General features: G+C 44.7%; 1 protein-coding gene across 5 annotated transcripts in view; it reads left to right on the top strand.

The window, feature by feature from the left end:
- LOC135921201 (uncharacterized) overlaps positions 1 to 11,892 on the top strand; it is a 58,046-nt gene that overhangs the window by 3,440 nt on the left and 42,714 nt on the right. For all 5 annotated transcript variants that reach the window (XM_065455518.2, XM_065455515.2, XM_065455517.1 and 2 more), the window contains exons 3-5: positions 274 to 314; positions 5,134 to 5,479; positions 9,427 to 9,625. In XM_065455518.2, coding sequence (XP_065311590.1) covers positions 274 to 314; positions 5,134 to 5,479; positions 9,427 to 9,625 — 586 coding nt within the window. The remainder of the gene's footprint in view (positions 1 to 273; positions 315 to 5,133; positions 5,480 to 9,426; positions 9,626 to 11,892) is intronic.

Below are 11,892 nucleotides of genomic sequence, written 5' to 3'. Positions count from 1 at the left end.
ATCCATTCCGATTGAGGCACAGTAGTGGGACTTTTGGTGGCGATTTTCTATGCAACAAAGTCATCTATTGGCACAGAAAAAGATATGGTAGACTTATAGATGTACTATCTATTCATCTGACTAAACTTAATACTTTTCTTTAATGTTCTTTTAAGCACGCCATGAACTAAAGCCTTAGTGTGGTTTTTGTGATTGTCATGGTAACAGCTTATCCAAAGCATCTAAAAAATACGAAACATAGAAGTGTCTCATTCTGAAGTTTTTGTTCTTCAGGGCAACAGCGAGGAAGACAACAGAGACGACAATACTTTCAGGTGAGCACCTGGTACATACAGGCAGCTGGCTGTTTTATTGGCTTTACCGTTTTCTTGGTTTTATTAGTAAACTCTAACATGTCTGTTGATGTCACATAACAGCTTACCAGCATGGAATGTAAGGGGAAGTTTTTTTTTTGCATTTTAGCAGCTATTTATGTTCATGAGCTCTCCATTGTCAATATTGGAGGATGTTGGCATTAGCCAGTTGATTACACTTGCTCGTACAAAATTGGCGTACTTTTCGGATGAATTAACATTCTGTGTGGCATAATACAATCAAACCTCAATGAAACAAACACAGATATAACTGGTTATCGAATATAGCAGAGTAAATATGAAATGTTTCTCATTAATATCAGCATGTTATGATTATACGTTTATAATGAATATCAGCTGTAACATAGATATTTTTCTGCCAGATGAAACTTGGTTTATAACAAAGTCCATCTGTATATAAAACCTGCATAAAAAAAGAAAACGTTAACAATGTTCAAAAATTCATCTAGCTCTGAACTCATTTACTGTGATAGCAGCAGGCTTTCATTGTGGACAGTGGCATTTTGTTTGCCCCTCAATTAATGGCACTATCGTCTCCGAAACAACTTCTTCGAGGTGCTCACAAAGTCACCTTCGTCCGTTACAGTATTCCTAGCTATGCACTTTTAAGTACATGTACAAATGCCACCCTCAAGGTCTGGGTAGCATATGAAGCCCCCCAACAACTGCTAGGCAGAAGTGTTACGCAAGTTCGTTAAGCATACGTGGCTCTTATACTTGCGGACATTTTTCTGTGGCAATGAAGAGGAAGCTATAGAAGCAAAACGCGCATAGGCCAGAGCACTCTTGAAAGTCCCACATTTTCGTCTGCGTTGAAGCTGCGGAGGAGAACATATAAACATATTATATACAAACGCAAGATAAGACAAAATACAGCACCGAGCGTTAAATTTGACTTACTTTTCTTCTCTTCGTGCTTGCACAAATGTAAAACCTTTGTGCATGGAAGCTATGCTGATTCAGGATTCAGTATTTGTTCCAAGAAACTGAAAATGCTGTCAAATGCTGCCAGACTTCTTGGTGCAGTGACGTGTAATTAAGCGCCGACCCCTGTAGCTTTCCTTTCATTGCTACCGAAAGTCATCCATGAGTATAGCTACACATTGATTGGCACAGGAGTGTAGCTCAGTCCCTAGTGATGTTGGTGGATAAAGCTATGTTTTTATTAACCATTTTGTGAGCGTGAAGTTTGGAATGCTGGGGCGGCCAGTGCAAATAGGCTGGTGACTGTGTGGTGCAGAGGACACACAACCGATCTTATCAAACCCAGCTTTGGGCTTTTAATCTTCTCAGTCCTAAATTACCAGTGTATGGCTGAAAATAAGTTTATTCTTTCAATATTAAGTCATCCTTGATCAAATATATTGCCATGACAACTTGGCCACATTTAAGTAGCGCGCCCATCACCCTTTGTATTGGACACTGTGCGCACCATACCATGGTGTAGTTCAGTGACAACAGGCAGCAATCATTGTGGCACTAGTAGCCGGTTGGGCCTGGCTCGCATGTGCCACGCCAACAAGGGATCACGTGAGGATAAGGTTGAAGACAGCTCAACGCCAGTTTTGGAACGCGACTGACGGGCGTTTTCATGAAAATAGTGACCAAGTTGTGGGCGCAGGTTCGCCCTTAATAAATATCGTTTTTTTATTAACCTGTGTTCCTCAACATCGCTACATTACTGGTCGAGGTGCTGGATAAGAGTCGAAGCCCCACGAACACAAGTCAGCATAGCCCCAACCACCAGCAAGTCTATCCCATGGAACTGACACCTGTGCACCAGTGGGTCAGCCACAGTCTTCGAGGTGACTCACCTGAATTCGGCCCTCTTCTCTTCACGCCAAGGGAAACACGGAAAATGGACACCACCACAATGACTAGCCAGGTAACACTGGCACAACTGGTTGTAAGCCAACCTCACAAGCTGCCAACATTCAGTGGTAACTCATTCGAAGAATTTGAAGACTGGTTGAAACTGTTCGAGAGGGTGGCGAACTTTAATGAGTGGATTGAGCGACAGAAGCTCCACCACAGATATTTCGCTTTGGAGGACTTTGCAAAAACGTCGTATGAAAACCACGAACCCTTTCTGTCCTCTTGGGAGGAATTTTGACGACAACTGCTAGATACATATGCCAGCGCGGATCATAAAGAACAGGCAGAAGTTGCACTTCAAGCAAGGAACAAACTCACAAACGAGAATGTGGCAATGTACATCGAGGACATGTCCCGCCTGTTCAAGCGTACTGATCCCAACATGAGCGAAGGTAACAAGCTGCACTATCTCATGCATGGAGTAAAGCAAGAGTTCTTTGCAGTTCTCATGCGGAACCCACTGTGCACGGTTGCCGAGTTCAGATCTGAAGCAACGACCACCTGAAAGACGCCGGAACAGCGGGCTCGCCATTAAAATCATGAGGCCAGCTGTGCACGTGCCCATGTCTTCTGTGGAGGCTTTCCAAGCAACCTTGAAACCCTGCAGGAGGTCATCTGTTCAGTGATAAGGAAAGAGTTCAGCAAGTTGCAGACACCTCAGGCTACAAACGTCTACTCATGCCACAATGATCGCTGCCTGTTGTTACTGAACTACACCACGGTATGGCGCACAGTTTCTAATATGAAGTGCAATGGGTGCGCAACTTGAATGTGGCCAAGTTGTCGTGGCCATATCAAAGAGACACTGCTAATGAATATGGGCAAAATTTTACTGCACAACACCCACATGTGTTCTTTTTTTAATGAACATTGTATAGAGCTGTTGTTTTTAGAACGTAGCTCGTGGGTGCCAGCTCCTGCGGCGAGCCTCAGCATAAGTGAGCGAATTAGCACAATAACGAAGGATGAACGAGCAATGCGGAGCGCAGCAGGGAATGAAAGTCGGTGATAGCAAAGAGAGCACGAGGAGGAAAGCGTAGTGCCACACACATTGAGTTCTGCGACAGTCGCTACGAGATGGCGCCAGAGTGCCACGCGTCGTCTGCTCACTTCTTTATCTGGTGACTGCTTTTCACCAACTTACAAATGTTAAATGTCATCCCTTGATGCGCGAATGCACCTGCATATACGAGAAGTTTCTCAAATGTTATCGATAGTTCTATCTGTTGGCTGTTGTCACCAAAGCTTTCTGTAATCTGATTGTATGCACATAGTGAATTGTGTAGTGCTTTCTGAAAACCACGTGGGCGCCAGCAATTACACTGGAACCTTCGATGAGTCATGTATAAAAGCCAACATGCTTGACTCACAGATCAGATTTTAAATTCTTTGAGCTGGAATTTTTTAAGAGCACAATGTGATGCATGCATTTGCAGAAGCTTGTTTAAAGTGAAGCCTTTTGCAGTATTATACAGACATTTTGAGGGCTTGCAACCTTTTGCTGTCGTTATGTTCACAACTGTTTTAGTCTTTTTTATTCCTTTTCTAGGGGGGTAGGGAGGTGTTTACCTTCTTGTATGTTCCATAACCTGGCATGCCAAAAGGCTCAGCTAAGCACTTCAGTTACCTTTGCTTCTTCATCCAAAGCCATGGCATACTAAACTTCTTTTAAATATTGTGTTATCATTTACATGTTTATTACTTTATTCCAGACAGTTTTACAGAACTTGCTTTGGAGTGGGGAGGACCCAGCTAAAAAAGAAGTGGGCCGTGCCACCCTTATTGCTGCAGTAGCATGGCAATGCCATTTTCAGTAAGCTCATAACATGTAATGAGTACAAGGATGTCAAAGTGTAACAGAGTACATATTTCTATAGACCAGCTTCACATTTGTGAACAAAAGGCCAGGGTGATACATAGTGCAGGCAAAAGGAGCTAATGACGATTTTCTTTTTTGCTGTTTGGAACTGTAATCATTGCCAAGTAACTTCTGAAAACTTGGCCAGGTATAATAATCTTGCCTTCTGAGAAAAATCATAGCAGTGAGGTTTCCGTTTTTTTTTAATTGTTTTGTTTCTTTTTTTTTTTTCCTCCACTGAATATTATGGCACGTAGCACCACCACATCTGTGGGATGTCACACTGTGCAGCTTGCCTGTACACATTTTTCACACATGACGTTTTATGAAATACTTATTTGACAAAAACTATGCCGAAACCATTGAAGTTGTTTGTCAAGCTTCTCGCTATTTGAGTGGCTTGGTCTCACCAGTGTTGAGTGTCGCCTTCTTTGGCTAAAGCAGCTTCTAGTGCTGTATCACTCTTCACTAATCGAAGGGCCGCTTCATTTGCAGCCATCTCCGTAGCGTTACACAACCCACCAACCTCAAGGAGGGACGAAAGGCCAAGTGATCTGCCGTGATGGCGTGGTAGCTATAGCATTGTGCCGCAAAGCTTAAAGGCAGGGGATCAAATCCCAGCCACAGAGGCTGCATTTTGATGAGGCAAAATGCAAGAATGCCTGTGTCCTGTGCATTGTGTGTACGTTGCTTAATCTGGTGTTCCCCACTCCATCAGACCGTGGTTTTGGCTAGTAAAATCCCAAGAATTTAATTTCAGTTAAATATGAAGATTCAGTGCAGGTGTGCATTCATCATGGCAGGGGTGATATCACCACTGATGCAATGATTCAGTCGGCACTGTGCCTTACACATACCCTCCTCTCAGCCTCACTCCCCTCTGCTGTCTTCCTCCTCTTCTCAGTCCAACCAGTGCCGCATCAATACCCATTCTGCTCCGCAAAGAAAGCTTTGCATTTTAAAGTTGAAGTAATGAATTCAATTTGGTGGGCTAGGGATCATCGACAACTGGTGTGACATGTGCAGGGTGTTCCTGGCAACTGATCGTGTGGTCGTGGTGGTTCGGCACCCAGCTGCAGTGCGTCTCATGGGGCGCGCGCTGTTGCGCGTCCTGCATGGCATTGTCGACATCGAGGGCCACGTGATGATAGGCGGGGCTGTCGCTGCGAGGATCCGGCCCAACAGCTGCGTCGTCCATTCGGGCTTTCCCCATGGCTCTGCGCACATAAGGCCCCTCCCACTGGAGGTCCCCAGGGGGGGCGGCAAGGCCACACACTTGCGCCGGACCCTTGCTAGGCTGGGCATGGACGATGCGTGGACCCAACTGCGGCCACTGCTCGCACATGGGACCGCCGTCATGCTACTGGAGAAGGTGAAACAGCATGGAAGGCATGCGTACCGACTGATAAAGCAGTGCAGAAACACAAGCGTAAAAGGGGAAACACGTGCAGGGTTTGACCAGCAAGGTCACTTCATTTGCTCACACTTGCACGTTATTGGATGTTTGAGCAGAGGTTGTGCATTTGTGTCCAGCGCTATTTTCATGATACCGCAGTCTCTTCCATTTTGTATGAAATGCGTTGTTCACAAGGGACAGCATAATGTAAGGGTTCTTTTTGCTCTATTTTATTCTCTTATCCGCCACTCGTGACCAGCCAATCATGGTGACAATGTGGGTGAAGCTCCACTCTCACCTTTGACGAAGCTTGTTAGGGAAAAGAATAGGAATCCTGACATTATCTCAGTTGGATTAATTCTTAAAGGCCAACAGCAACGAAACTTCTACAGTTGAATTGGTAATGAATATGTAGCACATACTGCGGAAGTAATTTTGGCAAAGCTGCAGGGCTGGTAATTTTCTCATTTTTTTTTAATTAGAAACCTTTGCGTGGCACATGGCACCTAAACAGACAACGCATGTACCTGGTGGTTAGAGGATATTACTTAAGTTCAAACACATTGCCTCGGAGATTTTTCATTGCACCACAGGCAGACGTGGGCACGACGTTGGAGGCCATGCCATGGGTTGGCATGTTCCAAGTCAAGCGTCATTTCCAGTATGCAGCAAGGGTGGCATTTCCTTTATTTTGGTACCAAAAAAACGTCCACTTTTGCATGTCTTTCGTAACGCATCCACTCGTACTTCAAAAGCAAGATGTTGCACAAAGACTGGCTCTATATCTGCACTATTTGAAGCTAGATTTTTTGGACTGCCCAAAATTTTGTTGCTGTTGGCCTTTAATTGCAGAGCAGTTGAGGTAATTAAGCCGTTCTTTATTTCCTTATATTTCTTGTGGCACATTATTTGTACCTGTGTAGATCATAGATTCGGTGCTAGTTACTGATTTATTCTTTAATTACTAAAATGCCCTGTGTATTGTAAACATTAGCTGCATTAGCATAAAGTTGTTATTGCATTCTGAAAGCAGTCGGTTCATACTTAACACCCATATAGTAGGTGCCCATAACCACTACCAGTTTCGAGATATTCATCCGTAATCTCACGGAACAGCGCATTAAAATTTTTTGTCATATTTTCACACAAGCTCTTCGCTATGCACTGTACTACAAAACTGTGGTGCACCAGTGAATTTTATTGCACCAAAATGCTTTCTGCCACTGTAATGCATAAACCAATGGCAATCTTATGGCACGTGATAATGTGCTACCTAATTATTGTCACCGCATTACTTCTTGAGCAAAGCTGCAACCTAGTGATATCCTCACTGTCCTTCATGCTATAATTTTGTGCACCCTGGCTAAACAAATTACTTTTGATTGGATTCCTTGAAAGACTCTCTGCCAGCTTAAAAATCGCTGTAGCCACACTGGGCCAACAGGGGAAAATGCACAAAAACTAAATTTTGTGAATCAAAACGACGATGAATCCATACTTGACAACCTTTTACGATCCTATTGTAAGATGCCTTGTTTTTAGAACTTGTTTATGTTTGTCGTATTGACACCAATCATTCTGATTTTTTTTTTGTATTTGTGTCTGGCCTCCTGCACAAGTCACTTCAAAAGAATAAAAATACTGTTGCCCACTGATTTTTCAGTCTTATTTTTCAGACCCGCTCGTTTCTACAGACCTCATGTTTCTCGTGTTTCTCGTAGAACCATCTCGAAACATCTTGTAGAACCAATGCATAAAGCAAGTGGATATTTTGGCTGTCATTTCATGAATATGTTATGAACAAGTTTAGGAGCACTTCTGTTTGTTTGTGTCGCAGATCATTCTTGCTGTGACCATTGAGCACAGTGCTTGATCACATTAACCCTACGAAACAAAGACTGCTATATTTTTTAAACACAGTCAGAATCTTGAGTAATAAAATTTTTTTGTATTTCTCACGGCATTTTAGATGGTGAGCAAAACGAGAACAAGGTAAAAGCAGGAGCCAACATTTCAACAAGTCCACTTGTCGAAACATTGGCTCCCGCTTCTACCTTGTTCTCGTTTTGCTCATCGTCTTGAATTTCCATCTCCCGCCTTCCCCATGTTTTCCCTCACGAAATTTTACGATTCTTTCGCTTCAACTGCAGTATTTTTCAACATTTGATGTCGGCATGTCTGTGAATTGAAGCAGTGCTGTCTGAAAAAGACTGTACCTTGCGGTAAATGCCACAAGGCACATTGAGGCATCTAACAGAGTAGCGCAGTAAACTCAAGACAGTACAATGCTTCCTCAGTGGCACTGGGGCTGCAGTGCTGTGCCCACTTGGTCACGGGTTTGATTCCCAACCACAGCAGCCGCATTCCAAAAAAAGCACTTTGTGCATGCAGATTCATCATAATCAGCCTAATTGAGATGTGTTGCAGGACAAATGCCTGTTCCAGTGATCGCTACTATGCTTGCCTTGCATCAGTTCGCCCATTCCTATGCCTAAGTAGATTAGGTGCTCAATAAAGATCCCTTGGTTGTCAGAATTAATCTAGAACCCTTTGTTATGCCATTTTTACATCATGTTCAACACCATCAATCAATTAATTGATTGATCAGTCAATCAGCTTCCGGTTGCGACAGTCAAAAGTGCTCAGTTCTAGGACATGTCTTGTACCTCTTTGGCATCACACTGCACATCCCCTTGAATATGAAAGCCACCAGTTTGCAGTTTGAACTAGGTGCATCCAGCAACTAATCAATGAGAGCGAAAGTGAAAGAAATGGTCTATGGTTGTTCATGACCGGTCGAAAATTGTGAGCAGTGTATTTGATTCTGCAATACAACCTGATTAAGCATGTTTCAAATGCATAGAAAGAATCGGAAGGAGAGCAGGGAGGAAGCGACAATAATGGAGAGCTTTAGAAATAAGGGGCCCAATGTTGGCAGTTGCTATCAACCAGGCATTCAAAACGCACAGAGAGAGAAAAAAGAATGCAGGAGGTGTTCAAAGGAGCTTGCACCTTTGGGTATACAAAGCCGCTATAGTATTTCTAAAATGTTTTTATAGCTAATGACTGTGAGGCATTGCGTTTGTCGAGATACATAGCATCAATAATTTCAGTCAGGACCGTAGTGCGTGTGTGTGTCTCCATTCTCTTGCATGTGCATAGTCCGTTTGCACTGCAGTTCAATATGATTTATCACTGTCACATCTTCATTGCTGCTAGCCATGTGAATCAGCCAATTTGTTGGTGCTGTTAGACAACGTAAGGGCTTCCAGCAAGAACAGATGCGAGCACAAAGAAAAAAAAAACACAAGCTGTTAGACGTTTGCGACGATTTAAGTGCGCACTAAAGATAAATATTAAATCAGTTTAGGCTGATAAAGTATTCTTTTTAAAACTTCTATCTTAGTTAATTTTTGCACTAGGAGGTCGATTATTAAAAGAGAAAGCACAGGTCAAAGTTCCACTTCTTGAATTTTGCTCCAGAACCCCAGTGCTGATACATAACTGTGACGTCACAGATTTCAGAGGATCTCCTCATGTTTTGATCATCGTGACGCAGTAGAAACTCTTGAAACTTGCCAAGTTGAGTCTTTGGCTCCTTTAGAATACAGTGTACCAGGCCATCTCGTAGCCTAAAAATTGACCGGGCCTAAAAAGATGCAGTCAATGTCCATGACATGACCACTAGCTGGAGTGAGATATTCAAGGTGCCACGTCACCGCCCTCCTTTTGTTTTTGTGGGTTCTTTTTCAGCTCCTCATGAGCCTCCTCTCACATTAGCAGTTGCTTTCCATTTTTGTACTCCAGAATGGTAGTTTATTCACACAACTCAAATAATATTTCTCTTTAAATGTCCTCTGAAAGACCTCTAACCCGCCAGGAACATGGGATTGCTTTGTGAGAAGGAGGAAACCATTGTGCAGGTGCCGGGAGGCAACTGGCCCATTGGGGTCAAAAGCATGCCCCAAGTACGGGGCCCCTTTCAGTCGCTGGGATTCCAGCTGAGCATGGACCAGCAATCCAGGTCGCAACGCGATCCATGGCGGCAGCGGGCATCCGCCCTCGCAAGGCACCTGGCCCGTGCAGTCAATTTTGGAGATCAGCGGCAGACGGCAAAGACAGGTTCTGCTCCCAAGTTCGTTGCATGGTTCAGTCAACTGTCGTCACAGTCTTATCTTCGCAAGCCTCGGCAGCGCACCCAAAGCTGTGCTGTGCTGGGGTAACGAAGTCTGCATTGTTTGTGTTGTGCCCCTCTAAGGCAGACACTGTTGAAGTGAACTTTGATAAGCTGAGCACTTTAGCAGCATTTGTTTTGTCTTTCGTGCACATGACGCAGTTATCAATTTACTTGTGTATTTACTCGTGTATCGCCTGCACTTTTTTTTTTCCAGAATTTTTTATTTTTTACAAGGTGCAGGCCTTACAAGAAACAGGCTGGCTCATGGCTACTCACTGAAGCCTCAAACTGCGCAAATAATGCAACCATAACACCCAATTATAAGTGCCTTTGTTCAGTTGTACTCGTTGCTTCCTCTGTCCCCTTCGTTTTACGAGCTTACTTCATCAGCGCCTTTCCAAAGATGGCCATCCTTAATGTCATCTATACTGTTTGAGGTTCCCATCCCCTTTAAACCCTTGAAGATGGTCTTGAACAAAACCGCATGCCGTGCGTTCAATATCTACATGCACACATTTTGCTGAGATTCCCTCTTCATGTTCCTGAAAGCATCATGCCGCTATACAACAAACTGTACCACAGCCGATAATGTTTAAGCTCTCTGTGATAAATGGAACGATAATGCCATCATTAACGGGACATTTACTAGTTCTGTCTAGTAGCAACTTGCCTAAATTAACCAGCATGCATGTATGCTCATTAAGCTTTGTGGAACTTCTTTTACAAATTATCGCTTTTTGAAGTGTGGGATGGGGTCTTGCATGAGTGATATGTTAGACCTGATGTCAGATAAGAACAGATTTCCAAGGACACGTCATGTTTACCTTTTATGGGTTTTGACCTTGTTCGTGCTGCACATTTTGTTTGTGCTGTACGTTGCTGTGGTGTTAGGTTGCACGCATACGTTTCATAGTTGTCTCCAGAAGCTCGCCGGACACACGCAGCATTACGTAAACAGATGCTGAATTGCAGTCTAGGGCCAATTGGTTCACTAATGTAGTGGCTTGCAAAGGTGCAAACTGCAGCTTTTTTCCAGGGAGCGCATGTATGCACCAGATGAAAAAATAATTTTCATTTAGTCACCAACCCTGCATTGTGCTTACTTCTGACTATATCTGTATATTCACATCCCAAACAACTGTGTAATGCCACTGATTGAAAGAGAAATTAAGAAAAGTGCACTTTATGAGCCACATCTACGTACCGTCAAACCCACTTATAACAATACCAGTTTCAACAATATATTGGTTATAACGATGAGAACCTGCTGCACCATCGACTGTTGTATGTTTTCCATGGTGTGTGGGGTCTGGTGGGGGATATCTCACACCGTACTCTTGGGACAAAGGAACGACAACACAGTAGTGCAAACAATCACAAGGGCATTTATTGCACCTTTCATACATCAATGCCTGCTAGCCGAGTTGCTATCCACAAAACATGCCGATGGGCGCGCGACCAATCTAGAAGTCCGACTTACCGCGACCTGAAGCGAGCGAATATGTTCGCCCCATGCTGGATCCCAACGCCTGGTCGTTCGCGTGTATAGTCACGCGAATCGTGGCGCGTTCGAAGGCGGCCACGCGAGGCGGTCGGCACGCACGCGGGAGTCGTCCCCCGCCACGCCTGACCCGCCGGGAAAGAGGGCCGCTGCACGTGCGGCGCGGCACGTCTCGCTCCCTGCCTCGAACCCAAGAGAGCAAGCGCCTTCCTTTCGGCGCCCAAGTAACCTCACGGCGCGCAACACTAGCGCCATCTCTCGCACTGCGCCTGTACCACTCGGACCGCCGCGTGTGCGGCGAAGCCGCACTACAGGAGACGCGCTATGCGGGAAAAACATCAGGGGAGGCGCGAGGGTCGCGCATCCCCACAGGTGAAATGACCCGCTTGCTACAATGCCCCGATGTCGCATAATTGCTTATAACGATAAAGTCTGGCTGCTGGGTGTCCAAGCCGAAAGGTAGTGAAATGCGAAATCCTTGAAAAGAAAAAAAAAAGAAATTCTAGCCTCTGCACGATGGGCTGCTACTCCAACAGTCGCTGTGCGCTAATTTTCCAGCCATCTCCGCACAGCTCTGTCGCGTCGCCCTCCCACCCCTCCGAACACGAATGGGCTGCGCCCGTAGCTCTACGCCGCCCCACCCTCCGAAACACGAATGGACCGCGCCAACTGTGCCGCAAGCAGATTGCCCGCATGTTGCTCGCTAGCTCC

The sequence above is a fragment of the Dermacentor albipictus genome, chromosome 5 (assembly GCF_038994185.2).
Source record: "Dermacentor albipictus isolate Rhodes 1998 colony chromosome 5, USDA_Dalb.pri_finalv2, whole genome shotgun sequence".
NCBI classification, from domain to species: domain Eukaryota; kingdom Metazoa; phylum Arthropoda; class Arachnida; order Ixodida; family Ixodidae; genus Dermacentor; species Dermacentor albipictus.
This window is presented reverse-complemented; position numbering and strand designations above follow the sequence as displayed.